Source organism: Neomonachus schauinslandi, chromosome 11 (genome assembly GCF_002201575.2).
Source record: "Neomonachus schauinslandi chromosome 11, ASM220157v2, whole genome shotgun sequence".
Taxonomy (NCBI): Eukaryota; Metazoa; Chordata; class Mammalia; order Carnivora; family Phocidae; genus Neomonachus; species Neomonachus schauinslandi.
In genome coordinates this window covers 25,966,033-25,992,556 of record NC_058413.1, presented here as the reverse complement: position 1 = coordinate 25,992,556, position 26,524 = coordinate 25,966,033, and the positions used below count along the sequence as shown (strand labels likewise).

Below are 26,524 nucleotides of genomic sequence, written 5' to 3'. Positions count from 1 at the left end.
ACCACAGGAAGACTCGAGGAGCTGGTCCCTCATGCGGTCTCTCTACATGTTTTTCCTCTCAAGTCCATTGTGGGTTAGACATTTGGGCCCTTGGGGTGACTTGCCACAAAGACTCTGTGCATTCACAGTTCTGCAAGATGGTACCATTGACCCATGGAAAATATTCATTGTTGCTTTATTGAAGATGGCAAAGCTAGTGGCTGGGTTTTTGAATCTTGTGTTGTACTACAATGGGGATTAAGAATAAAGTTTACATTTCCAAAGCAACAATCATTTTTATTTTGCCCTAATAACTGCCCACAAGATGGGGCGCCTGGGTGGCTCAGTCGGTTAAGGGTTTGCCTTAGGCTCAGGTCATGATCCTGGGGTCCTGGGATCAAGCCCCACTTCGGGCTCCCTGCTCAGCGGGGTGTCTGCTTCTCCCTCTCCCTCTGTCACTGCCCCCCCCGCCGCTTGTGCTCTCTCTCTGTCAAATAAATTAAAAAAAAAATTAACTGCCCACAAGATAGTTACTTCACTGACATTATTATTGTTATTGTTATAATGAATGTTGAGATGGTTAAAAATGGTGGATTGCATTATAATTGATCTGGTACATGACAGTTGTTAGCCGAGTGACAAAATTATGTATAACTTTTCAGTTTAGGGACCATGAGTAGACAGTGCTTGTCTACATGTGGAAAAGTTACTGGTTACCCTTTATGTCAACTATTAACTATTAACAACCTAAGAGCGCATGATCTGCGTTCCTCAAACTTGAGCGTGAGTCAGAATCATCTTTTGGGCTTGTTAAAGCACAGATTGCTGAACCCTATCTCCAGAGTTTCTGATTCACTCTGGCTGGGGCAGAACCCATGAATCTTCATTTTTAATTAATAACTTTTAAAAAAGTTTAATCTTTTAATTAAAAAAAATTTAGTAAATCACTTCCTTTCAAGTGATGCTGATACTGCTGATTCAGAGACCACAATTCAAGAACCACATCACTTTTGTTGACTTAGAACAAACATCTCTCACTGGCAGCAAGTTACCACTGCCTGAGTTGCAATGCAATATAATTAGATTTCTTTTAAATAGGCCATCTTAAGCAAATTTCCCAACCACTTTTAGCATTTTATAGACCAAGAGCCATCACTCAATTATTTCTCCTCTAGAAGAAAAAAAAAAACCCATACAAACCTTAGTGATGGAGGTTTTAAAGGAATACCACAGCTAACTGACTGTAGCATTAGAGGCATATTTCTGATGTCTTGATAATTAGACACATTAAGACTTCTTGGTGCTTGCCAATATTTTTATGAAACAAGAAGTATAATCCATCTAGGTTTGTCTCTCTTTGGGACCGTCTTGAACTAGCGAGCAGAGAGGTGATGACCAGCAGGTGGTGCTCTGAGTCAGTTCATGGGGGCCTAAATAGGGTGGAAGGCAAAGGCACAAACCAAGATGGCCTGCTTTAAATCCTCAAAGTAAGGTCCTCTTAACCACTTGTCATAAAATACCCTGAGACACACGTCTTGGAAAATCGAAGTGTCAAGCTCAGCATCTTTGCCACATTTCAGGCTAGGTAATTACCTTCTTTCCCAAAGGGAATCTGTTTTATGTATTTGTGTCCTTTCTAGGTTACAGGTTTCCCAAAGGCAATGATCTTGCCTTCCATTCATTCTATACAATGCTGAAGTGAAATGCACATTTTACAATAACAATTTAATTATTCTACATCCCTCTGAGCTACATGAGGACCTGTTATATAATTGCTAGTAATACAGAAACGTGCCTACCTTGTATAAACCCTAGCAATAAACGGAAGTTTTTATTTGACCTAAAAGTAAATTGCTTATTTACTTCTCCTTTATAGTATAAAAAGCTATTTTCCTGCCATTGCAAATTATGACTCATAATCAAGTAAACAACACTTCATTTTAGTCTGTCATTTTTATTGTCCGCAGTTTTTTTTTTTAACTACACACAACAAATACTTTGATATAATCTAAGATAATAAAATAGTTGAACAACTTCTGCTTTTAGATTTACATTTGTATAGAAACAATCCGTGGAACTCCTCACAGGGTGTCTAAAAACAGTGATTCATTAGCATTGCTTTAAATAATCGTTTGGTTAAAAGTTGCCCTTTCCATTCTCAACTGAAATGTGTCTCCATGCAGTTTCCCTTGGGTCCAAAGCTGAAGGCCTTGGAAGGTGGCCAAGGAAAAAGGATGGCCACTCTTCTCTCTGTCCTTCCCTTGTGTGGAGGACAGTGATTGGAGCAGGTTTGTCATAAAAGCCAGGAAGAAAAGAAATCAATTGCACATCTCTAGTTTTCGAAGGTCAAAGTCCTAACGGGTCTTTACACAAGTCCCTCTCTGTAGATGTGAGGTTCTAGGATGATGGCATGCGCCCCCCTGCCCCCCAACACTCCTTTCCTTCACTAATTGTGTCAGTTACTATGGCTAGGCTGTGGCCATTGTCCATAAGTTCTCCCTAAAGATTGCTCATTCTGTCAGATATAAGTCTTGTCCCTTGGATGTTGTGTCTTGGTGCCCAGGGAGGGTCCCCCATCCCCTAAGAAATGCCTCATCCCACCCTCATATCCCCAGAGTGCCCAAGAGTGAAGACCCCATGGAGACAGTGACTTCAGTGAGACATGCTCCCCCAGAGATGCTGGGGGCCTCTGGCCTAGATCATTCCATTGATCTTAGTCCACTCGTAGATGTCCTGTTCGCACACTATGTCGGAGTTGATGAGGAGGTATCTGTCGCCCACACAGAAATGCTTCTGACAGGCGGCGCATTTGAAACATTCCAGGTGATACACTTTATCTTTCACCCGCATTGTCATCTCGTAGGCACGGATCCGCTTGTCACAGGATGCGCAGAGACCATCTTGGCCAAAAAGCCTAGGGGAAAAGCAGAAAGAAAAGCTAAGAAGACATTGGCAGAAACAAAACTGGAAGAAAAGGCTTGGGGATGGGTTCCATAAGGGAGGCTCACTTCCACCCTGTCAGGAAACCAGGAAGAGGTGGGTCCAGGGAGGCTCGAGGAGTCTTTCCTAGAGGGAAGGGGGTTCTCCGGGATGAGGCCGCAACCGTGGCAACTGTGTTTAGCATAACCTGCCCCTTTTCTGAGCTCTCCTTGCTCTAGGCTGCCCTGGGGCCCCTCGTCTGTGGAGAAGTGCCTTAGCTGAAGTGATCTGAATTAAGAGGTTAGGCATGTACTGTGTATCCCCTCCCAGGGGAACTTTCATTCTAGAAGAAGAGCTGGAGTAAATCTCTGGGGGCCCTCTGAGGGGGAACTAAGCAGGAATGCAGTGAAATGGGCATCTTTCTGAGGTTCCCAGATTCTATCATGGTAATAGCCACTGATCTCACCCATGGGGAGGGCTGGTCTCCAATATCTCCATAAACTAAAATGGCCACCTCCACATGACTGTTCGCTGAGGCCCCAGCTTCTAGGAGACAGAGAAAATTTGACAGAAGACACTCGGTGCAGTTTACCATGCCTCAGAGATCTGGGAGACCAACAGCATCTCTCCACCTTGAACGGAAGAGCTTACTTCAAGGTCCTAGGCTGCCCCATTGGCGTGAATCTCTGGAGATTCTCTTCTGACACTGAAATCAAGACTCCCCTAAGTCTCAGTCAGTCACTTATTTCAAGCAATATTCAATGTCAAGGTGGGAGAGGCAATATGGTGGGGCCCAGTGCAGTGGTTCTCAAGCTGCGTTCCTGGGACCAGTAGATTTGTATTACCTGGGGGCTTGCTAGAAATGCACATTCTCAGGCCTCCCGGTTGAGACACTCTGGGGGTGAGGTCTGTGTGTTAAGGAGCACTTCCAGGTGAGTCGGATGCAGGCTGAAGTTTTGCAATCAGCTTGCAAGAGTGGAATCATGCATGTGCAGGACTAGCCCTGAGGACGGAGTGAGCACGGTGGGACCTCAGGCTCCTCTGAGCTTCTGAAGTGGCAGTAATCGTAGCATCTACCTCACTGGGCTACGAGAAGGATCAAACGGAGCACTGTCAAAGCGCCGACCATCAAAGGCTAAGCCCACACTGGCTGTGTTTTAGCACAGGTCAGGGGTACTCGCAACAGCGCCGACCTGCTACAGGAAATAATTTCCCCACGTGCCTGATAACGTGTCCCTCCTGCATCAAATCTTTAGGATAGTTTTAGGTTAATGCTTCTTCTTACTGGAAGTTCTCATTCACCTCAGGATAGCAGAGAATCGATGGGAACATTCTGAGAGGCTGGAGGGAAGACAGGGGCACTTGAAAAATTTGGAAACATTTGGGCAGAATTAATGGAATCAAGAAGATGCGGTCTGTGGGTAAAGGGCTGATAGTGAGGGCCAGGGCCAGCTAATTTCCCTCTGAATCCTGCTTTGCATTTGAGGATCTCTGAGTGTTTTCCAGGCACCACCTGGGAGCAAACTCATTACGGGGGAGGAACATTTTATCCCAGCGTAGCAGATGGCGGAGCTGTAGGAAGCTGCCACCTTGGAGGTCACAGAGTGGAAAGCCAGTTCTGGTTTCCTGACTGTTCAGTAAGTTGAGTTTGGGACTGAACAAGGATAAACGACTCAACAAAACAGTGTGCGTGGCATGAAGCCAACACGTGGGGTGTGTGACCCTTAAGGAAGGAGAGCATTTATTAAAGGGAAGTTGGGGGTAAATTACAATGCACATCAGGCAGTTAATGAGGGGAAGGACAAAGGACTCATGTTCGGGAGGCAAGTTCAGGTCCCTCTAACTAACCAGGTGCCCCCGAGCAAATGACAACCTCTCTTCTGACTTCTGTGTCGTAAGCTGTAAAGCACGGAAACTGGAAGAAAAGGCCTCTGCAGCCCCTTCCAGCTCTGGTATCCTGAGATTCTACTAATAGGAAAAATAAGCCAGGACTTGACATCGAATTTGAGCATTCACCTCTGGCGCCAAGAATTGGTGCCTTAGGCTGGATATCCCCGAAGTGGACCCTGAGGAGAGGAATTATTACGGATGTGTTCTCAGGGGAAGCTGGTGAGAGGCAAGGGAAGCTGGAAAGAAGGGGAGGAAGGCAAGCAAAGTTGTAACCTCCAGCAAAGGCCCTCAGAGGGGAGCGCTGGGAGGATGGCACAGGGACTCGGGGTAAGTTACATCTCCGAGTCCGCCTGGCTCCAGGCAAGGTTGCAAGGCTTTGGCGCTCCTGCGATGCCCGTCATCAGTCAAAGGTCAATGTTAAGGTCCCAGAAGGTGGTATGGGGGCAGTGGGCACACTTCGGCTCTAAGAGATGCAGGTGTTGGCTGTTGCAAGTAAAACCACTGGAGGGGGGGTGGGGTGCCCTGCACACAAAAGTTGGTAGAAAGTGATCTGACGGAATCTGGGGGCCCGTCACTGACATGAACAGCTACTGTTAGGTTCCCAGCAACACAACCCCGCAGCAAGCAGCGGCGGGGATTAGATTCTGCACTGCCATCTCATGAATATTTGAGGCTAAATGTCTGAAAAGGAGTCTAACAGGCGGGTCAGCCGTGGGCAATCCTCAGGAGGAGGAGTTCTCCCGGGGGGAGAGAAAGACTGAACTCCATCACAGGACCCCCCCCCCCATTTATTCACTCTTGCCTTTTTAAAAGACACTGCCAGATATGTTAAGAATACAAGTAAGCAAGTCCATGGCTAAAGGACCAGCCCTGAAAAAAAAAAAGGTTTTTCTCCTCTGTCAAGAGGTGTCAGTGTCCTAAGCTTTCTCCTGCCCATTTTAATAACAATAATATAAATATTAAAGGATGGCTGGAAATGCTGCACTAACACAGAGTTAATTAACATGTTGCCTAGGAATGTACCAGGGAGAAGAATTATTTCATGTCACCAAGACACAAGTTAATTAACACTGGGTACTCCCAGACAATTTTTTTCTCTTCTTTTTAAAAATGCAAAAGATGAACAAGCCCAGGCGGCACTGGGTTTATTCTTGAATGTTATATAAAACCACAGAGTTAGGGAGAAGTCGGTGCTCTTTTGACCTTACTCTATCTGCACTTCATTTAATAAGATTCAAATGATTTGACAGGGATGTAGTCAGGGGGCCCAATGGGAATCATTTACCCGTCTGCTTTCTGCATGGACTTGGCAAACTGGTAGCCAGCAAAATCAGGTCTCTATTTATCCCAGTTCCATTTTCTCGTAACTTAATAAAAAATGGACCAAAATTATAATCATGATCATTGATATTTTCTCTGAACCACCAAATTTGCAAGGATTTTATCAGAGAATTTAGGGGGGGAAAAGCGTCTTCTGTCTCTGGGTAAACAGATAAGCTTCCTTCACCGTGGAATTGCCTGCATTTTTTTTTAATGTGAAAATGTTCTGAGGGCAGGTTCGGGAGGAAGAGGTAGCCTGGCAGCCAAGGGCACTGGAGTCTAAACAAGCTTCCCTGGGTTGGGTGGTCCTAATGCATTAGGGCTGCATGCCGCACAGACCCTCTGCCACGGGGAGATGGCAAAAAACTGACAGCTAGACAGTTGAGCAGATCTGACAGTAGAGGGCACAGAGTTACCTCCACAGCAGCTAATATGAAACTGGAAATGCTAGAGCATTCCGGGCAAAGGCACTCGTTGAGTGCCGGAAAACTCACAAGGCCAGCAGTCTGACCCGGAGCACCAGAGATGTCCTCAGCTCCTGTCTCTTGGGGTGTTAGAGCGTTCCTATTTTTTTTCCTTCCATTCTTCCATCTCCTTGTTTGTTAGGTAGGAAAAGACTTAATGGTAATGTCATGAGGGTTAGTTACAAGGGCAGGTAATATCTGTGTGATACTCTTGCACCAAGCCAAGTAGTTTACGTGTATTACCCCATCGAATCCTCACCTCCTCCTTGGAGGTAGGTGCTGTTATTACCCCCGTTTTTATAGGGGAGGAAATCAAGGCTGACGAAGGCTAAGGAACTTGCCCAAGGTCACAGAGCGAGAAAGCTGTGGTGCTGGGACTCCAACCAACAGCTGACTTCAGAGCCTCTGCCCTGTCCCAGTCAAAAGCTTGGGGCTTTTAAATCACATAAGATTAGAGCCCTACAAAAGAACCTTTTATAACCCATATCTGTGTCTTGAAGCATTAAATGCGCTCCGAAGAACCCACCGTCCAACTGCTCGGCTCCAACGTGCCTGGTTCCTCTGGGGCGCCCTGTATATCCCTCCCCAGCCCCCTCCCCTCGTGTGCCCCCCGAAGGAGCTACTGTACAGAAATTTGTGTTTGTCATTCTCTCACCTCTAAAAAATTAGTATTTGACCACACAGGACTGTGTCCCTGAGAATATGCTCCTCAAACAGGGAGAGATGCCAATCAATGACTTCTCTGCACGGGGCAGCTGAGACTCGACGTCTGGCCCGGACATCTGGGCAGGTGGCAGGAGCCGAAGAGCTCGCCGCCACTCCGCGGTCCGCGGACCCCCGCCCTCCCTGTCAGGGCCCTGGCAGGGGGGCGGCGTGGAGGGAGGTACCTGAGATAGTCCCTCCGGCAGAGCTTCCGGCCCAGCTTGTAGTAGAGGCGCCGCCCCACCTCGCCCAGCCGGCACCCGCAGAGGTCACAGCTGAGGCAGTCCTCGTGCCAGTACTGGTCGATGGCCTTCAGGAAGTAGCGGTCCCCAATGTTCTGCTGGCAGCCGCCGCATGTCAGCAGGGACGGGGGGATCTGCAGCACCTCATCCACTGGCTCCCTGGAAGGAAGACCCCGCATTAGGGATAACCTCGGGCCGAGCCCCGGGGCTGAGGCATGGCTCTGGGCTGAACGGGACCGTTCGGAGAGAGGACAAAGGACAGGACTACATATCAGGAGGCCGGACGGCAGAGGGGCCCGGCTAGCTTGGGTCAGGACAGGAGAGGTCGAGGCCTTCCACCCTCCATGCTGTGGAAGTAAATGCAGGTGGTTCTGCAGCCCCGCGCACAGCCCAGCACCGTTCTGGGCCCCTCCGCCCTCTTTTTTTGTTGTTGTTTTTTCCTTTTTTCCACTCTCCCTTACTACTCTCCTTCTGTATCTTGCCATTTCTCCTTCTTTTTCCTCCTCCCAGGCCTAGACTCCAGGGCCCTGCTGAACCCCACAGGAGGCACTCCAGGCCAGAAGAGTTGCTTGCTTCAGGGACAGCCCACTACCCAGAGGGCTAAAAATCTGCAAATTCCGTGTTGAATCTCCATGCTGTTTTACCCCAAGCCCTTCCCAACTGCAAAAAAGCATAAGTGAGGAAGAAAGAAGAAAGTGATCAAAGATTATCTTAGGTTGTTTTCTTGTTTCCCAAATAAAAATTCCATCAGGATATAATAGGCATTCTCATTATTACTTTTAAAATTATTATTATAATTTTTTAAGAAATTCCACATCCCATCCTTATTACTGAGTGAATCCTTGAAGAAAAATCTCAGGTATTAAGGCCATTGTTAGACTTATAAAGGACACTAAATAGACCTTTCTGCATGTGAAAATATTTACAACAGCAAAACTGATTTGGACAAAGCTGATTTAGGAAAGAAAATGAGGAAGGGGTAATGGAATATTTTCAAGAGAGTGGAAGGCAATTAAACAGACTCTGAAATCTCCATCCAGGCACTTGCTAATAGTGAGCCTGTGGGATGTGTTCCTTCGTTAAAAAGTCAGACAGTGTCTCTGGTTTACTTTGCTTCACTGGAATCTGAATACTACTGTTTTACATTTTAAAATAAATAATTTTATTTGCCAAAAGAAAATAAAAGAAAGTGGAAAGAAACTACACCAGCACCAAATGGGACATGGGAAAAACCTAATACCTGTTGATTTGTAACAATTAACGAGTAAGAGTAAGTGCTCTTTTGAACCTTACTCAAACACAAAGCTTTTTTTTCTTTTTAATCCATTATGTTTTTTAAAAATGGACCTGTTTCCACCTGTGGGATTCCCAAAGGGAGTTTCCTCCTCTGTACCTTGAGGGTATCAATCTGTCTCCTATTTCTAGCTGACACTGACTTACCAGGTGAGCTTGCGCCTGACCTGGCCTGTGCCCACAGAGCTCAGCACCCGTTACACTTAGGGACGATGAGACGCAGGTAATCAGTGTTGATCACACACACTGACAACTTCAGATGCCTTTTTCTAGAAAGCGCACAGCTCCCCGAGTATTTAGGAATACTGAAGCCAAGTCCACGCTTTGTAGACCAAGGGTCAGTGTCCTTCATAAAATGATTAGAATTAGAAAATGTGAAACCCAAGACGGGTTTCTTTTAAAAACTGAAGACTTTAAATAGTTTTAAGAATTCACTGAAGCCTGACTTGCTTTTCTTTGTTTCCCCAGGTTATACCTAAGGACTTCCATTCTCCCTTCTGAAAAATATCCCCCAGCATTTTCACATGTGTCAACTCAGAAATGCACGTCTTCTCCTTCCAAGGCCCAGGGTCTGACTTGGGGCTCTCAGAAACACTCGGGGAAACTCGACCACACTCAATGCCCTGATGTTGATGCTGCCAACCAATTGTGGAAGAGGAGAATGTGCACTTTGCTGGTGCAAAACTGCCCGGAATTAAAACGAACTGCTCTTCTTACTCACAGGTAGGCGGTAGAGGAAATCCCTATGTTCATGAATTCTGGCTGGCTTTCTGTCTAAATGTTTCATTTGCAAATGCCCAGGCAAGCTTCTATCTCTACACTGGAGATGCTGATCATAGTGACCCAAGTTGGCTTTGAGTTAAGTACACAATGAAGCATCTGGGAGGATGGAGTTTGGCGGTAGAAATGTTAAGCAAAAGAGCCATTGTGATGGCCCCAGATGAGATAGGAAAGGACAGGATAAGATATTGGCTCCATCTAGCTTTCTGTAATTAATGATAATATCACATTATCTTTCATGGATGTTCTAACGTAATGAATGGGTGGGATTCACCCTCAAATTAATATTTTAGATTCTCCTAGAGCCTATCCTGTATATTACACCGGAATATCACTTCGGCCTGGATTTCTGGGATCATTTCTCAACAATTTATAATAAAAGAAGGGAGTAGGATGTGCTACAGTAATTTCCCAACTAGCTTGTCCATCTCCAGGTAGAGCCTGTCTTTATGGGCAAACAGTGAAGTGAAGGATGAACGTTCTTCAGTAGGTGCCTGCTGAACTCTGAGGTTAGGATGTTTCAATTTTCTAATCTCAGTGAAAAAGCACAAACTTTGAAAAGAGCAAACCTCCTTCAGGGAACTGAAACCTCCAGATTTATCTTCTAATAAAAGGATTAGTGACTAAGTTCTGCTGATCGAAAAGGCATTAGGCACCAATTCATCCCATTCACTCTTATTGCATTACTATGGTCTTGCCCAGGCTCTGAAAACTCAGGGCTAAGTTGTAATTCTAGGTTTATAAAAAAGTGCACAAACCACCCTTTAAACCCAGTGTCTGCAGAGATATATTCTTTTAAAAATGAATGTTATTTTTCTCCTGAGCATTTGTTGAAGGAAGCTGTGTTTTCCTTAGAACAGACCTGGCCCCTTATAGAACTGGTGTCTAAGCCTTCGAGATTGAATAGTGATGTTTATATTCTCACTGGATCCTGGTACTTCCTGTATTTTATAAGAGCATGCTGAGTGTTTATGCTGGTAACTGAGGGTAAAGCCCAGGTATATAAATACCATAGATGGCTGAAACTGGGGGAGGGAGAGACTTCAATCAGGAAAGCACAATTCCTTTAAAGCAGGGAAAGAAAAGAAAAGAAGAGAAAACAAATGCCTCTTAAAAGCACAAATGGACAAGTCATTAACCAGCTCCTTTGGTCTGTGTAACAAATCCCTTCAAAGGATTAGATGGGGACTTCAAAGGAATAAAAATTCTCAATACCAGACAGCTAATGAATCTTAAAAGGGCATTTGCGCTGACGGGAAAATGATATCTTAAACAACCCTTTCTCCCCTTGTTAACGGGAAAGAATGGGTTGGAGGTATAGGTTGGGAACAGGGGAACATTCCAAACCAGTACAAGGCTCAGAAAAAAAATGCGGCAAATGCTCATTAGAGCTCTCGTTCCCTGACCTCAAACCCTTTAGAGACTGTGATAAATGCTATGAGCCACCGCTCCCCAGAATTTACCTATACACAAAATGGTGCACTAACTTTTGAGGTTCACAGGCCCCTATCAGTGGACCCCAAGGGAGGGGGTACATGTACCCAAATGAACTCCGGATTTAGGGGCTCGAAAGTCTGGAGGCCAGAGAGAGCTCCTAGGTGGACGCTCGCACCGCCTCACCCGCGGATCCCTGGCGCTGCGGGCAGCCGCTCAACCTGCGCACCGCGAAGGGGGCCGTGGGGGACTCGGGAGGCCTCCACTTGGAATGCCCCCCTTTCCAGGATCAAATGGACAAAGAGAATGGGGACCGAGAAAGCGAGAGGGGAGAAGGGAGCAGAACCAAGCCCAGAACGCTCTCGGGACTGCACCCGCGCGCCTCCGAGCTCCCCCTGTGCCTGCTCCCGTGTAAACTTTCTGGCCGGCGGTGGCTTTGAGGTGCGTCCCAGGGAGCCGGGAGGGGCGCGCCGAGGTGCCAGGCCGACCCCCTCTCCCTGCCGCCCGGCGCCCATCCCCTCTCCCAGTGTCCCCGGGGCCACCCGCGAGGAAGGGGGAGCCCCGCGCAAGGCAAAGGGAGCCAAGGGCACGCTGCGGGCGCGCACCTGGAGCCTTCTGGCCCGCCGCCCGCGCCACCCTGCAGCCCCGGGGCGGGAGGCCGTGGTCACCGTGGCTGGCAGGGGCAGGGGAGCCACACTTACTCAGACGGGTCCAGGCTCTTCCTCTCGATGGCCGAGGACATTGGGGAGGGAGGTGGCGTGCCAGGCGGCGGGGGCGCTCCCTTTGTGGCGCGGGGATGGCCGGCTGCCGGGGCTCGGACCCCCTCGGGTGCTCGGGCGCCGCCGCTCCTGCGCCTCCTCTTGCTCCGGCGCTCCGGCGGCGAGCTCGCCCCTCCGCGCTCAAGGACAGTCACCGCGCTCCCTTCAAACGCCAAAGAGAGAGAGCGAATCACCGGGCTGCCGGCGCGCCGCGGCCGAGGCGGGGACCGGGGCGCGCAGCCTGGCCCCGGCGGCTGCAGCTGCTACTGCTGCTCAGGACTTAACCTTCCATCCCGGTCCCGCCGCCGCCGCCGCCGCCGCCGCCGCCGCCGCTAGGTCCGGCTCGGCTCGCGCGCTGTCACCGGCTCCGCGCCGCCCGCGGGGACCGTGCGCGCCCGCCCGGCCGCCCCGAGTCCCTCGCACCTACGACGCGGGTCGCGGCGCGCAGCTCGCCGCCGAGGGCAGGGAGGGGGCGGCGGCCTGGGGGCGGGGAGGGGACCGCGCCTCTCTCCCCAGGCTCCCTCCTCTCTCGGGAAGGTCTATTTTCGCTCAGCTTCCCTCTGTCTCTGGTTTCATTTCCTTTTTCCTGATCACGATTCAAATACAATAGAAGGAAATCACATTTAAAGAGACAGCTGCCCGGCCCCCCCCCCCTTTTTAAACGGGGCTCCTGGGGATTAGCAATACAAACAGCAGCAGCATCAGGACTGACTTGGCTTCTTAAAGGGGCCAGCGTCGGGGACGGGGAGAGTCGCTCAGTGAACACCTCTCCTTGGAGAGGCGGCTGGGTTGCCTCTAAATCATTCTTTAGGGTTTCCCCTCTTCGGCGTTTCCCTTTTGGTTAACTAAGACTGAAAGTAACCAGCAGGCCGCTCAAGGAAGAAAAAAAAAGACAAGAACGTGAAATAAGCACATACAGAAATGCAAGCGCTCCGGGTGGCTTTCGCGCCCGTCCGGGGTTCGAGGTCCCAGGTCCGCGGACACCGTGCGCCGGGATGCCCCGGACAGCGCGGCTCTGGGGGCGGCGGGTTTGTGACTGCGTCCGTGCTCCAGAGAGGCGACTGTGCAAGCGGGGACCGCACGGGCTGGGTATGCCTCAGCAGTGCCGGGGGCAGCTAATCCCGGAGGGAGGGTGGTTGGGAGGGACCACGCTGGTCTGAGTCTCCTCTCCATCTGCTGGCGGCCGAATTCCATCCCTCAGCATCTTTCAAAAATCGGACTCCTGCGGTGGAAGTGCCCCCATGGAAAGTGCCAGTAATACTCTGTACAGAGAAAGTGCCTTTCCAATGATCAACAGCAATACTTTGGGAGACTATTTTGCCCTGGGTCTGGGAAAGAAAGAAGCCACACTTGATTTTGGAGTTCAGGTTTCCCCTCCAACCACAAGGGCAAAGTCCTGTAAGAAAAACTTTGGGTCTCATCAGAATTCCTTTGAAAATTATTGTATTCAGAAATTAGTTTCTTCAGAAATTATTATTAAAGGTCTATTTGTGCATGATGCCAGTTACAAGTCTTGTAAAGAGGAAATTACCAAGGGCTTTCGGAATCCAAGGTTTTATATAAATAGTCTGGATCATGGTCATAGACATTTTATTCCCATTTTAAAGATGACGTTGAAGGGCTTGGAGTTTACTGTGAAAGGCTGGTGGTTGAAGGCACAAGTGAATTCCTGATCACTTCATTTTCCCTGTTCAGAGCCAATCCTCACTGACTTTTCACAACTATAAACCAGAATTTACTATTGTCTGCATGCTTTTGTCATTTTCTTGTCTCCCTGTATCCAAGGTTGGATCCCCAATGGGTATAATTAAAGTGTGTGTGTGTGTGTGTGAGTGTGTGTGTGTGCACATGTGTGTGGCCAAGGAAGCCCTAAGAGCAGCTTTGGGTTCAAGTCAAGGCCGTCAATATATAAAAAGATAGTCTCCTGATCAGACCCTTGCTTTTAACCAAGAAAACAAAAACAAAAACAAAAAACAAACAAAAAAACCTAGACATTTTAAGCAAGTCTAAATTATGTGATAAATACATAACTTACCACTCTATAATCAGAAATGAAAATTAGCCTGTAGGTCGTGATGAGCAGTTTGCCTACTTACAGCCAGTCAGTGTAGTGGTTAAATGCCAAGGACTACCTGGGTTTCACTTGGGCCTTTATCAGCTAGCATGGCCTAGGAAAGTTACTTAATATGAGGAGACAGTACTGGGTAGTTGGTCTGGAGTCAGTCTGCCAACATTCTAACCCACCGTTTCCCACCTATGTGAACCTGGGCTAACAGCAAGAATTTAAACTCCCCAAATCCTCATCTTAAAGTGGGGATGCCAGAACCTATTGCATCAGTTGTGAAGATTAAATGAGTAAATGCATGCAAAGTGTGGAACATAAACTTATAATGGGGTGGGAGTGATAACAGATATGAGATTAAATGCATGGAAAGCACTCAACATATATTAAGTGCACATAAAAGGCAGCTGCTATGTTATAGCAAAAGACATCATGGGGAGAGTTTAAAAAGTCCTTGAATTCAGCAATTCCTCTGGGTATTTATCCAAAGAAAATGAAAACACTAACTTGAAAAGATATATACACCTCTGTGTTCATTGCAGTCTTTACAATAACCAGGATACGGAAGCAACCTAAATGCCTATCAATGGATGAGTGGATAAAGAAGATGAGTGTGTATACATACACACACATACACACACAATGGAATATTATTCCAGCTATAAGAGGAATGAAATGTTGCCATCTTTGACAACATGGATGAGCCTTGAAGGTATTATGCTAGGTGAAATAAGTCAGAGAGTGACAAATTCCGTATGATCTCACTTATATGTGGAATTTAAAAAATAAAAAAACAAGCTCTTAGATACAGAACAGATTGGTGGTTGCCGGAGGGGAGGGATAGGGGTAGGCGAAATGAGTAAAAGTGGTCAAAAGGTACAAACTTCCAGTTATAAAATAAGTAAGTCCTGGGGTTATAATGTACAGCATGGTGACTATAATTAATAATACTGTATTGCATATTTGAAAATTGTTAAGAGAGCAAATCTTAGAAGTTCTCATTATAAGAAAAAAATGTGTAACTGTGGTGATGGATATTAACTAGACGTATTGTGGTGATCTTTGGCAATATATGCAAATATTGAATCATGTTGTACAAATGAAACCAATATAATGTTGTATGTCAATTAAATTAAAAACTCAAAAATAAATACAAAGAGCTTGAAATTCAATTTGAACGTGAAATGGGGGTTTAAAATAAGAACTTCTCACCCAAATTTAAAAACAATTCCCTGGTTGTTGTTGTTGTTTTTTTTTTAAAGCGAACAGAGCAGGGTCCCTTCACCTCACTTCCTATTGCTCTAAACATATGAGCATTTTCCATTTCAGTGTTCACTACCTCGGTGAGTAGATGATATGTTTGCATGTGCTTGCTTCTATTAAATCTGACAAGTTGCTATCTTTCTTGTTACAGTTTTGTATGGGGCTCAAGTTAGCTGTTAAAATAAATATATCCTTGAGGTAACCTCTGAACCACCAACTTTTGGGCATAAAGTTTCCTTTTAATAATATGCTTCTGTGTTGACCCCAGTAGGTAAAGAAAGAGAGATTACTTACTGCCTATGACTTTGGGTCAGTTTCTTGTCTTTCACAACTCTTTGGGGAGAACTTCCTTAGAGAAAGTGAATATTTGAAATGGTATCTTAAGATTTCAATTTCACACACAGTGGTTGTAAGAAATAACTGCCTACCGGTGGGATTTCATTTCTATTCAACGGGCAATTAAATTGCTCAAATTTAAGCTTAACATTTAGAATCAAGTCTCAAAATGTGTTTTTATGATGAATAATTTTAAAGCAATCGTGACCTTATTGTATCTTTCCATAGCAAACCTTATGCCTTATGCAGAAGAGGCCATTCCATAGTTCTTGAGAGTTGGGGAAATCTGCACTTGATCCCTAGCCGGTGGGATTGCAATTTAATTCTGTCTCCCCACCCCCACCCCCCGCTCCTTGCAAATCTTGAATACCTTAAAATTTAGAAATTTTAATTTCTAAATTAAAATTGAATGTGAATGTCAGAGAAAGACCGAAGCAGTCTGCATGATGAATCTAACCCCAGGTGGATTACTTTTTTCCTGTTGGCATTTTCTATTCTTTTTGCTTATTGCATTTACAATTGTTTTCTAGGGAAGAGCAGTTTCAAGTGACTAAGGCTACATTTCTTTGCTAAAATGGACTTCTAATAGAAATGAAAATATGCCAAGAATGACAATTTACTTCTTTTATTTTTTTCCCCAATCATTAGAAGCTAAGTTGTATCCCATGCCTGTTAGCGGTGACATTCACATATAGCAACAAAAATAAAGATTTGTCTTAACATGGCTTCAGTTCCCAGGCAAAATTCTTTAACTAGAACTCTGTTGTCACAGACATCTGGCTCCCAAACGCATTTCAGGATATTTCAGCTGGTGGATATGTTTTCACAGAATGGTAGACTGATTAGTAATCTCAGTGATAAATAAATCAGGTTTCTTATATAGTAGAAAAGCCTAAAAGTCTAAAAAAAAAAAATCCATTTCATCTGAGGCTCGGGAGAATGGGCATAGGTGTTAGATACAGCTCGGCTGTTGTTAGCTGTGTGATTTGAAGGAAGTTACTTCACCTCTCTGAGCTTCAGTTTCTATATCTGTCAAACGTCAAATATCTGTGGGTAGTAATGCTCAGCAGGGCCGGCACTAGGGTGAGGCGGCTGCCATGTCTGTCCCTCCCCCACCCCGGGAGTTTCAAGAGGATTCTATAGCATCATGTGTGGGAGAATGCTTTGCACAGTGATGGTTCACAGGAATGATAGCTCTTGTCATTACTCCATCTTTCAGAAGTTATGGCCACTGTCTCAGGAAACAACTAGCTGGTCTCCCAGCCAGTCAGGACAGCCTCCAAAGAATGCTGAGGCCAGAAGCTGCGGGGAGAGCTCAAGTGTGCGTAAGACATCAACCGGCCCCAGGCTTGGGGGGCCCCCATCCGTCAGCCAGCAATGCAGGACTGCCCATCTAGGTTCCGGACAAGCTGCTGACAGCTTCATTGCTTCTCTACCACATTGCCTGCCTCAGCCGCATCCCTGATTTTATCTATCTGATTTCCCCCCTTCCAACAACTTCTAGATCTGCTTTTACGACGAAGACAAGAGGCAAAATCAAGGGCTGAATCATTGCCCCCAAATGTCACAATTCCACGGCAAGGTCTTAGCAGAGTTAAGCTCCTAGCATGTTCTAGAGGAAGGGACCTCAAAAATGTGATTTAGTGGCTTGCTTTTGGGAGCAGTAGGGGTTCCAAGGCCCCTCCCTAGCGGGCTTCACCTGCCCCTGCGCCAACCACAGCAGCGCCATACTGATTGACCTTTGACATGCTGCTCCACATCTCTGGACCTTGGTTGCTGCATCTGTGAAGTGGGCATATTCAGAGTACCTATCTCATGGAGCCGTTACAATAATCCTGAGGAATGAAACACAAAAGGTGCTTGGCAAGGAGACTGGTACATAGTAAGTTTCCAAGGAAGATTTTCCTTATACAAAGAGATTCCAGCTTTAAAATACTTGAACACCCATTGATAATTCAGGCCCTTTGATGGGCAAGGCAAATGAGACGTAGAGTCAACAGCTCTTTCTCTCACCTCTGCCACCAACAAACCCTCCTCTACCTTGGGTACTGGACCCTGACTTATTTGCTGCTCTGAGTTAAAGCAGGGAGTGAGAGCTGGGTGAGCTGACTTACTGAGCTGTCCTTGTGCTCTTTGTTCGTACAGGCTGTCTCCTCTCTGTAGCTGCGCAGAGGCCGCCCCACCTGAATGACACACCGCAGGGCCTGGGATCCAGCACATTTGAAATCCAAACTCCTTCCTGTGGCCTAGAAAGCCTTATACTATCTGGTCCCTACTTCTCCTGTGACTGCAAAACTCCCTCCCACTCTCTGCTCCAGCCACACTGACGTTTTTTTCTATTCCTTAAAACAAACCAAGACAATTCCTTTTGGAGGCTTTTGCACTTGCTTTTTCCTCTGCCTGTGATGTTCTTCCTCTGTCACATCCCATGGCTCCCATATGCTTCATTCAGGTCTCTGTTCAAATGTTTTATCCTCATAAGAGCCTTTAAAAATTCTGCTTCTCATCATTCTTCATCCTCTATGCTGCTTTATTTTTCTTCGTGGTGTCATCATTACTTCCACTTTACTACATATATATTTGTAGATTTTTATGTGTTTTGTTTTGGCCTTTCTTCCCAGCTAGCATATAAACTCCATGAAGATAGAGATTCTTTATGACTTGTTCCCAGTTGTGTCTTCAGCACCTACAATGTGCCTAGCCCATGGGAGGCCCTCAATAAATATTCACCGAGTGAATGAATGTACAAATGATCGCCCCGCTTCCGCTGGCCAAAGCATGCCTGCACCATGCTCTCTGGGGAAATGTTGAGACGGAACTTGAAAATCTTGACTTCCTTGGAGCATCACTTTTAGGAGAAGATAAGGTCTCGGATGCCATTCAGATTTGGGCCCCAAAGTTGGTTTGGGAAAGAGATCAGGCTCCGGGCTTCTAGGAACACTCAGATATGGGGAGTGTCAGGAAGCAAGGCCACTCTTTGAAGCTGGATTCTCTACTGCAGGGCCCCCCTGTCCACAAGGGGACATGGCTACAGTGAACCAACATGTAGGAAGCAGTCAATTATAGGAGCAAAGACACAGACTTTGGAGATAGACAGGCTTATGTTTTAGTCCTGGCTTTTTTAGCTATGTGGTTTTAGGCAAATTATTTGACAGCTCTGAGCCTCAGTTCCGTCACGTATAAAATGGGGATAATTATATCTTCATCACGGGGTTGTAGGGATAAAATGAGATCATGCATGTCAAATGCTTAGCATAGTGCTCAATGGATGGCAGCTATTATTAGAATTAATTAAGCAAAGAGAACCTCAGAGGAGGATAGTCAACCAGGGCAGGGCTTTCTTGGCTGAACATAGGTGGATAACATAGGTGGAATATGAGCTCAGCTCAAGCAGGGTGGGGTCAGCCTCCTTGCCCGGGGAACACTTGCCTTATCTTACCTGCTCTGGTGACCCCCATGGGACAGATGGGTGGGGCTTACAGACCCCTGGCTCAGCCGCATGCTCAGGAAAACAGCATAAAGAGATGGCATCAGGAGCCTGTCCTGGCCACTAGCTCTTCAGAGTTGCGGGTTTCTGGTCTGAGGCCTTGCATCTAGACAGGCTTTCCATTGGAAGGCAAGGTGAGGCTGCTTCTGGGAAAGCCATGTTTTCCGGCACTCGCCGCTAGCTGAGGGCACTGAACCTGGCAGGGGAAGGCAATTCTGAACTTCCACTCACTGCCAAACGAACCCATCTGGAATCCCGTTTTCTTCATTGCTACCACCATTGCTGAAGAATTTGCAATGGCTCCCTATTGCCTGTGACCATTGGCAAGTGGCCTAACCTTTTGGGACCCCAATGCTCTCGTTGTTATGGAGGGATGAGGTGGACTGGAAGGTTGAGCTGCAATTCTGTTCCTCTAGCAGGTCAAGACCAAATTCTCCATGCTTCCGTTAAGGCCCACTCCATCGGTTCAACTTTACATCCCACAACCCCAGTGCCTGACCTTTCCTACCCAGCCACGCTGCTCCTCCTTGATCTCAAACACCCTGCCTGTGCCCATTTTTATGCACTGTCTTATCCCCTTCTCTCTCTCTGGGATGTCTGCTTTGTCTGTGTTTCCATACTTCGGTGCTCAAATATTAGAGTGGTTAAGAATAAAGGCTTTGGAGAGACATAAACCTCGTTTCCAGCCTCTGCTTCCTACCTTGCTATGTGGGTAATTAATCTGAGGCAAATCTCTGAGCTTCAGCGTTTGCAAGGATAAAATAGAGACCATGATAAATCTAGGGTTCGAAGGAGTAACAGAGATGATGTGTTCAGCAGGCAGAGCACCGTGCCTGGCACACAGGAAGTGTTCAGTGAATGGCAATCATTACTGCACCCCTGGTCCTCTCTGCCTCTTCCAGTTGGGTCCATCACCTTGGACCCAGCTCAAGCCACATCTTTACCCTGGAGTTCTCTCTGTCCCCTGTAGCTCATGGTGGCCGCTCCTGTCCTGAGTTCTCATGGGTCTTGGCTCTGGGGCCGGGTGAAGGCGCTCATCAGACTCTGCCTCACAGTGCATGGTTTCACGTGCGTGCAGCGTCTGGCCACCTCAGGAGTAGAGACACCATGATTTTCATTTTCACCAGCTTCGAGGGTGCGGATAGAAATTTGGAGATACTCAATCATTCCTTTTGAATTAAAGGCTTCAGATATCACATCCATGTTATCAATTTCCCAATTCCTAAATTCACGTTGACATTCAGGAAGGCGTGAGGGTGTTTACATTGGAAATGAAGGTCTCCCCAGAATCAATACTGAGGATGGCCCATGTGTTGTCAGTCACAGACCTCTTAAAAACCCAGTAACTAAAGCTATAAAGCTCGTAGAAGACAACCTACGTAGGGGAGAATCTACGTAACATTGGATTTGGCAATGAGTTTTTAAATATGACACCAAAAGGACAGGTGTCATATTTTATTTATATCTAATTTAATTGTTAAATTAAAAATAGATAAGTTGGGCTATGTCAAAGCTAAAAACCTGCATACCTCAAAGGACACTATCAACAGAGTGAAAAGGCAACCCATGGAATGGGAGAAAATATTTCCAAACCATATAGCTGAAAAGAGGTTAATATTCAGAATATAAAAAGATGTCCTATAATTCAACAATAAAAAACCCAAATAACCAAGTAAAAAATAAGCAAAGGACTTGAATAGCCATTTCTCCAAAGAAGACACACAAATGGCCAATAAGCACGTGGAAAGATGTTCAACCTCACTAACCATTAGAGAAATACAGATCAAAACCACAATGAGATACCACCTCACACCCATGAGGATGACTCTTACCCCAAACCAGAAAAGAACAAGTGTCGGTAAAGATGTGGAGAAATTGGGACCCCCTGTGCACTGCTGATGGGAAGGGAAATGGTGCAGCTCCTGTGGAACACAATATGTAGGCTCCTCAAAAATTAAAAACAGAATCATCAAATGATTCAGCAATTCCACTTTTGGGTATATTAACCGCCCCCCAAATTGAAATCAGGAACTCACACAGATATTTGTGTGTCCGCATTCATAGCGGCATTATTCCCAAGAGCCAAAGGATGGAAGAAACCCAAGTGTCCATCCACAGGTGAATGGGTTTTAAAAAAGCCGCATGTGCATCCAAGGAAATATTAGTCCACCTCAAAAAAAGAAAATCCACACACAGGCTACAACATCCATGAACCTTGAAGATGTTCTGCTAAGTAAAAGAAACCAGTCACAAAAGGACAAAGACAATATGATCCCACTCACATGAGGCACCTAGAGTCGTCAGATTCATAGAGACAGAAGTCAGAAGGGTGGTTGCCAGGGGCTGGGGGGAAGGAAGAACTATTTTTCAATAGATACGGTGCTTCAGTTTGGGAAGATAAAAAAAAAAAAGCTCTGGAGATGAATGCTGGAGATGGTTGCACAACAATGGGAACGTGCTTCCTGCCACCAAATTGTGCACTTGAGAATGGTTAAAATGTTAAATTTTAATGTATGTCTATTTTGCCACCAAAAACACTGGTCAAAGTCCAAGGCCATCTTAGGCGCCCATTTGGGCTAACATGCGGGATTTTACCTATTATTTCAGGAAGCTCACAACCTTCTTGGCTTCATCTGTGGACCCATCTAATCCCAACATTATGATGAAGCCAGTCCCGCACGTCCTGAGACAATCTGCAGGTGCCCCGGTGGCAATCCCTGCCCACTTGGGTCTCTGTTAGTGGTGTTCCCTGCATTCCAGTGACTTTCTTTTTTATTTATTTATTTGTTTTATTTTATTATGTTATGTTAATCACCATACATTACATCATTAGTTTTTGATGTAGTGTTCCATGATTCATTGTTTGTCCCAGTGACTTTCTTTGCAGCAGCCCAGTTGGCTCCAAGGAAAGAGGGAAAAGGATGCAGTCTGTTATTTGGTAAAGCCACATCCTTAAAGGAACTCAGTGCTCGTGCAGATATCTATCTGCCCTCTCCTCTGAGAACCCGTCAGTTAGACTACAAAAAGCACAGGCCCCACTTTGGGGGGCGGTGGCAGGAGCGGTGGGGGGTCTCGCATAAGTAGAGCATCGCTTAATGCTCCTCAGGCCCTTTCCAAAGGCCCCGGGGGCTGCTTGGAGGCCAGCTCAGCTCCTCTCAAGCTTTCAGGCTACAATGCTTCCCATCATATTGCAGAAGGCCGCCTTGGGTCATATCTTCCAAAGGAAGAGCTATTAAAAAATATTCCATTTGTATTTCCTGCGTGGCCTTCCATCTGGAAATATCTTTTATCTGGCAACTTTTGCAAAGTGAACTGAATCTTGAAGGAGGTCCTGGCAGGTTTATGCTGGCTTCTCTATTAGTCCAATAAGTCATTTTCATCCTAACCTTCACAAGGGCCGAGTAATCGTGACTTGGTATCGGAAACAGGACTGGCATGGGATGGCAGCAAGTCTTTCGGGCCCTGAGGCATCTTTTTAACCCTGAAAACACCCACTCAGAGGGCAAGAGCAAAATCTAGAAAATTATTATACACACTCTCTCTCAGCTCAAATGTTACTTCTTCAAGGAACCCCCCTACCTCCACCCTCCATGACTAGATTAGGGCCCCCTCCCCGCATAGTCTAATTTCACTCCCAGTCTGGATCATAATTTATAATTCCACATTTAGGGGTTGTTAAAGTACTGTCCGGCTCCCCCAAAGACTGCAAGCACCTTCTGCTCAGAATTGAATCCAAGAGCCTCGCTTAGTATCTAGCACATAGTAAGTACCCAATAAATATGTACTGAAAGAATGAATGCATGAACAAGTGAATGAATGAAACTCATCCTACCTGCCTCTCCACCAGTTACTTCAAGTCCTGGTTGCAGAATATCTCCTTCTCAGAACTGTTGTTACTGAAAGAAAATGACAGGAGCCCTCTGGTAGGTAGTTAGAAGCAGAATGGAGGGAGGGAGGGAGAAAGGAGGGGGGAGAGGTCTTTATCGTCAGTTAGAGAAATGTTTCCACGGGTCCTTGATAAAGTAGGGACAAATGCCCCCAGGGCCCTCTGATAGCTGTGTGTCCTTGATAGTGTGGCTGGGTGGGGCAGGCGGAGCTTTGGCATTAGGGCAAAGGGATGGATTCTAACGGTTTCTTCACTGGTTGAAAAGGCTGCTTCCTGCCCAACTTTGTTTTTCTCTGTTATGTACCCAGCTCAGCTTATAAATGGGAAGGAGTGGCCAGCTTCTCCCAACGAGCCGGGTGGGGGTAGGAAGGCTGGTGCATCAGGAACTATGGCCTTTCAAGTTGGGTGTTCCGGCCTGTCTGACATGGCGAGGGTTCTGCCCCTGTCTCACACTTTGCAAATCTCACATCACTTTGGGTCACAGAAGTCCTCCCCCCCACGCCCAAATTAGAAAGGGCAAGTAGCCAGGCTCCCATCTGATAGGGGAGGAAATGAGGCCAAAGCCCTTCCAAATCTTAATCCTGCTGAAACTAGAGAGCCCTAGGACACTTATTCATGGAACCCTGGCATTCTTGCTCAGATGAAGGTCTTTTGAGAATTCATTTTTCAAGAGGAAGTATTTCATTAGGCAAAAATCTACTCAGAGGCCATATTAATTACATAGTAAGTGGCTTTTGTGGGATTTGTCTTTTGACTAATTCAGACAAAAGATTACAGTTAGGGATAGATGGGCCTACTGCTGCAAAAGCTAGCTACCTTTTATTGAGCACATATTATGTGCCAGGCCTTTTATATGTTTTATCTTCTTTATTTTTTTTTTAAGATTTTTAAAAATTTATTTGTCAGAGAGAGAGAGAGTACAAGCAGGGAGAGCTGAAGGCAGAGCAGGTAGAGGGAGAGGCAGGCTCCCTGCTGAGCAGGGAGCCCAATGCGGGACTCGATCCCAGGACCCTGAGATCATAACGTGAGCTGAAGGCAGACCCTTAATGGACTGAGCCACCCAGGTGTCCCTGTTTTATCTTATTTAATACTAAGAACAACCCTGTGAGATCAATAGTACTATTATCCCATTTTATAGATAAGGAAACTGAAGGTCAGAGAAGTTCAGTAACTAGCTCAGGGTCACACAACTACATAAGTGCAGGAAATGGGATTTGAACGTAGGTTTTCGGACTCCATACTCTGACTCTCACTCACCATGTCAATGTTTCCCAAATTTCCTGCATTTGCTTTGGCCCACACCAAATCTACCAGATCAAAATCTCTGGGGACCTCAGAGAGTCTCTCTCTCTGGACACCAGTCTAAAGTAGACATCTCCCCGGGCACCAACACACCACTATTTAATTTCATCATTGTATTTATCACTACCTGATATTTTCTTATCTGTGTATTTGCCTATTGTCTTTCTTCCCCACTGAGTGACAAGTTCCTTAAGTGCAGGGACAAGGTGCTTAAAGTTTTATTTCCAGACTACGAAATAAAGGGTAGTACCTTGTAAGTACTCAATACATACTTATTGAATAAATTAGCTGACATAATAAATGTGTCCACTAACATAATAATAAATAAGTTATATTAAGAAGGATACGGAGTCTGGAGCCAGGTTCTAGGGGAAGAGAATCATTATTACACACCAGTGTCTCCCAAGGCTATGGGATGTGGAAATGTTGGCACACAGGCCATGTATTTGCCATCCTGGAGAAAGAAACTCAGTCCCAAGGTAATTAAGTACAAGATGACACAGCAAGTCAGTAGGAGAGCCAGGTATAATGTAGTCCCTTCCTTCACGGATCTTTATCTTTTCCTTGGGAAGTCAAAATGAATACACATGTGATGGAGAACCAGTACATGATTAACTGTGAGGTGCTGACCAGAAATGCAACCAGATTGGATAAAAGAGAAATTAGAGTGGGAACAGGAATGGAAAGCTCTCTGCGGGAAGGAGAAATTTAGTTGCCCCTTGAGTGAATATCTGGGTATTTCCTTTGTGTCAGACTTATACTGTGAGCTTTCCCTAGAGTGGGTAATTGCTTTTCCCTTACAACACCCTAATGAAGTAAGTAGTGTGATCACAACTTTATGGATGAAGAAACTGAGTCACAGAAAGGCGAAGAAACTGAGTCACAGAAAGCCTAAGAAACTTGCTCCAGGTGACAGAGCTATAAGGACTGAGTAGGGATTAACAGCTAGTGATTCCAAAGCCGGTTCCCCTCACCAAGCCTGTAAGCAGAGCAGATGTGCCCGGCAGAAACATCCTGAGTAAGGGTCTCGGCGAGGAGTCAGGAGTTGGCATTGCAGTTCCGGGGTAGTGATGGAATAATGACAGGTTCAGGTTTTCTTTCGATATCGTCACAGTCCAACGCGGCAACTTGTTTGCCAAATGCACCACACCTGAGCCATGATCGCAAGCCACTCAAATGTTTGTTACCGACTCTGGCATCGGCAAAGCTGGGGGAGTCCCTGGGCAAGGCGCCCAGTGACAGAGGACTCCTTGACACCTGTGGGGAAAGAGCCCGATCCTGGGGACACAGATATAGGACAGGAACCCACCTGTTGAAAAATACCAGGAGGTGGTGGAGGGGGCAGATTAATGTCAGGCAGTCTTTTGTGAATCTGCTTGTCTGTAGGCTGTGCCCATTTGACATAGCCTGTTCAGTGTGTCAAGTCCCCTTGCTGGAAGAAGGGCCCCCTGGAACAAGGTCACTCCAACCTGCAGGGGACATCCAGTTCCCGGGGAGCTCAGGGTACCTTGTGCAAATTGGTTTTGGTTTGGGGTTGCATTTGTGGGGCAATTGGGATGACTTTGCCTGCGTTATTCAGCCATATAAAGCAGGAAGGTCCCCTGAGGGCACGTGCTCCCGGGCAGCTAGCAAATCACCTGGAGCTGGTGTATTACCTGCCAGGCTGGCTCTAAGGGATTTTTGCCCTTCAGTGAAAGCCTCAGAGGCTGCCTCTGTTTATGTTACATGGGCCCATAGAACCTTGGACATTTCCTCTGCTGCCTCTGCTATTTTCCTGGTGTAATCGTGTCGTGAGCCCTTAGCGCCAGTCCTCCAGCCTCAAATGTCACTATTATATGCAGGGCAGTGGGTAGGAAAACGGCTCATCACCTCCGATCGGGAATTGGGACCAGCGGGGTCCCATCACGGGGCGGTCGGTAAATGTCGAGGAGGTTGTCAGAGTTGGTAGAGTGTGCAGAGTTTGGCCACCAAGAGGGCGTTACCTAGGGGAGTGGCACAGGTGGACCAGCTCCCCTTTGGGGCTTCTAATCACTCACGTTTCTTTAGGCCATGAGTCTTGGCATGCTGTGCAGGCCTAGGAAGACACAAACACACGCATATGCATTTGGATAATTGCATGATCTGGACCGGACTTGATACCATCAGTCAATGTCCTGTCCATCTGGTCCTGGACAGCAGGGGCCTAGACCCAGTAGCATCACTATTAGTGGTTTTGTGGGCCTTTTTCATGAGCTGGAGGTCACTCAGCATGGTGCAAACTAGAGGGTGGCTTGCTCATGGGGTCAGAGCCTAGAGCCTACCTGACATTGTGTGAGGTCTAGCCATTGGGATGTGGCCTTGACCATGTATACATGCAGATTAACCTGGGGCTAGCCTTAAGCAGTAAGCTTGCTTTGGGAGGTCTGGG

The 26,524-nt window shown here is 46.5% G+C and overlaps 1 protein-coding gene across 1 annotated transcript; it reads right to left on the bottom strand.

Annotated features, from left to right (window-relative positions):
* Positions 1 to 1,921: 1,921 nt before the first annotated feature.
* On the bottom strand, positions 1,922 to 20,132 carry LMO2 (LIM domain only 2). The gene is made up of 5 exons (XM_044919574.1): positions 19,983 to 20,132; positions 12,205 to 12,367; positions 11,725 to 11,944; positions 7,460 to 7,675; positions 1,922 to 2,893 (listed from the first exon to the last, which is right to left on the bottom strand). The coding sequence occupies exons 1-5, from the start codon at positions 20,130 to 20,132 to the stop codon at positions 2,674 to 2,676; spliced, it is 969 nt and encodes a 322-aa protein (XP_044775509.1). The 3' UTR covers positions 1,922 to 2,673.
* Between the last annotated feature and the right edge of the window lie 6,392 nt (positions 20,133 to 26,524).